Source organism: Trypanosoma conorhini (genome assembly GCF_003719485.1).
Source record: "Trypanosoma conorhini strain 025E chromosome Unknown Tco_14.4_contig_00013, whole genome shotgun sequence".
In the NCBI taxonomy this organism is placed as follows: Eukaryota; Euglenozoa; class Kinetoplastea; order Trypanosomatida; family Trypanosomatidae; genus Trypanosoma; species Trypanosoma conorhini.
The window spans coordinates 60,776-62,993 of NW_021704099.1; the positions used below are offsets into that span (position 1 = coordinate 60,776).

Genomic DNA, 2,218 nt, shown 5'->3' on the forward strand with positions numbered 1-2,218 from the left:
AAAAAAAAACGGGTATTCACCTGCAACGAGTGGCACGGAATAACAGAAGAAGAAAAAACAATGCTATTGGTCCTAATTAAAACAGAGAGTGCTAGACTGCTTTTCCGCAGAGAAGGGCGGGTTTGGGCGCCCAGGGCTTCGCGTCGCCGTAAGCGGACACCTCACACCTCAAACAGGCAGGGGGCTGCAGCAAAGGCGACCACCTGCTTATTTGGGCTCGCACCGCGGCGACACACTACACAACCACGCCGTACACAGAAGCCCCTGTGCCGAAGACAACCGCCACCACACCAGCAATGAGGAGGAGGTAGGTGCAAACGTAGTTCACGATCCCCACTGTCGCCACGCTCCAGTTCCCACAGTACATACGGTACAGTGCCGGCAGGCAGAAGCCAAGAATGCCGCCGCAGAGGCTGCCCAGCAGCCCAAAGACGGTGTTCAGCACAGGAATAAAGAGCCCAAGCAGCAGAGCGCCGAGTGCCATGGCTCCGCAAAAAAGGCAATTCCTCCAAACGGGGACTGTGTTCACATCCCAGCCGATGATGTAATAGCAGCAATCGCGAGCGGGCTGCATACACAGCGAAAACCCAACACACAGCTTAAACAGGATTCCTGCGTAGGCCACAGCCATCATCACATCGCCTCGGACGTCGTAGAACACGAGAACAGTGTCCGTCACCTGGGCTCCAAAGTCGGCGTAACCGAAGAATCCGGCAGCGATGTACGCAATGCAACACAGAGTCATGCTGCAGGCGGTGTGGAGCGTCATGCGTTTCGCGCTTGGCTTGTGCATTTCCGCATAAATGGAGAAGCAATTCATGTGGCACAGGTACGAAAACATGAAGATGGAGAGGCCTTCAATTGCTCCGTTTCCCGTCTTGAACATGACAATATCATCACGGAGCTTGCCGCCCCGAAATCCATTGCGCACGGAGTGGACCACAACGCACACAATAAAGAAGCAAATGAAAAGCACCCCAGCAGCAGAGGCGTAGCGCAGGGAGTTGATCTCCTTCGGCAGCGACAGCGAGAACATGCCCACAAACCAAATTGCACTCGTCGCCACGCGATTGCCGGCCAAGGAGCGCCAGAACTCCGGCAAGGAAGGAGCGGACAGCACGGGCTCCATGAGACGGCCAGTGGCAATGACGTAGCCCACACAGGTGCCGAAGGTGAACAACCACGTAAGGGATACTGTGAAGTAGTCCCACCCCCGGCCAAAGAGCTTCCTTGAAAGTTGCGCGTCAGAAGCATAGCCTGTCAGCTCAACAGCCTGCATCATCAGGCCGACAGAATAGACAGTGCACGCCGTCACAAGCACAAGGAGGATAATGGAGGACACGACACCGCTCATCTGAAAGGCCGCAGCCAGGCTGATCACCCCGCCACCAAGAGTGGCGCTCGCAAGGTTAAACGTCGTCGCCAGAAGACCACCGTGCGGAATTATGCGCGATAAACAGTGCAATGCCCTCCTTGACGAACTCGCGCGCTTGCAGCCATCCCCGCTGCCTGCCTCGCCCTCCAAAAAGTAGCCCACGGAGGGCTCGTTCTGTAGAGCCATATCACCAGCTGTATTGGCAATGTCGTTTACAAAGAACGCTCCTCGCCGCCTGTGCCACGCAATGCCTGTTAGTCCACGTCACTCTCTAATCACTCTATCGTCAAAGAAACAAAAGAAAGAGCAAGCAAGCACACGCACAACATGCGGTCAAGACGATCAAGAAGAGGCCGGTCTCAACGGGTTCCACCATCGCCGTTTCCGCTCTGCACACACTCCCCAGCCACTCGCGCGCAGCCCCAGATTCGTTTTCCTTCTTTAATACATTTGGCATTTTTGTGTGGGAAGATGTTATCATTAAATAAAAACACTTTGATGGCGGTTTCTTTGTGCACCAAACGAATACGCAGCCCTGCGACTATGCCTCTGGCCCTTGCGAGCGACGAGGTCCTGCCAAGCCGAACCCATGCCATCACACCGCAAGGCCGCCAATTGTGGAACAGCAGTACATCGCAGGAAGTGAGTGTACGCAAAAAAAAGGTCCGGTAGGTGGCACGCCCAGTAATGGAGGTACAAACGTACCTCGTCTATGCCCAACGAAAAATAATAATCTCGGCCACCAAAAATAATTTGAAAACAACTCACGCTTTGCACCGAACGGGGCAAGGAAAAAAGAAAAAAAACAAAAGTAAATAAAAAGAAGGTAGGTAGACACCAACA

The 2,218-nt window shown here is 54.0% G+C and overlaps 1 protein-coding gene across 1 annotated transcript, besides 1 other annotated feature; it reads right to left on the bottom strand.

Moving 5' to 3' along the window:
* Positions 1 to 235: 235 nt before the first annotated feature.
* Tco025E_00579 (putative amino acid transporter) lies at positions 236 to 1,561 on the bottom strand (the record flags this gene model as incomplete). The annotated part of the gene is made up of 1 exon (XM_029367519.1): positions 236 to 1,561. One exon carries the CDS (start codon positions 1,559 to 1,561, stop codon positions 236 to 238), a length of 1,326 nt encoding a protein of 441 aa, XP_029232411.1.
* Positions 1,562 to 2,166: 605 nt separating this feature from the next.
* Positions 2,167 to 2,200: a sequence feature (A-rich).
* The last annotated feature ends 18 nt before the right edge of the window (positions 2,201 to 2,218 follow it).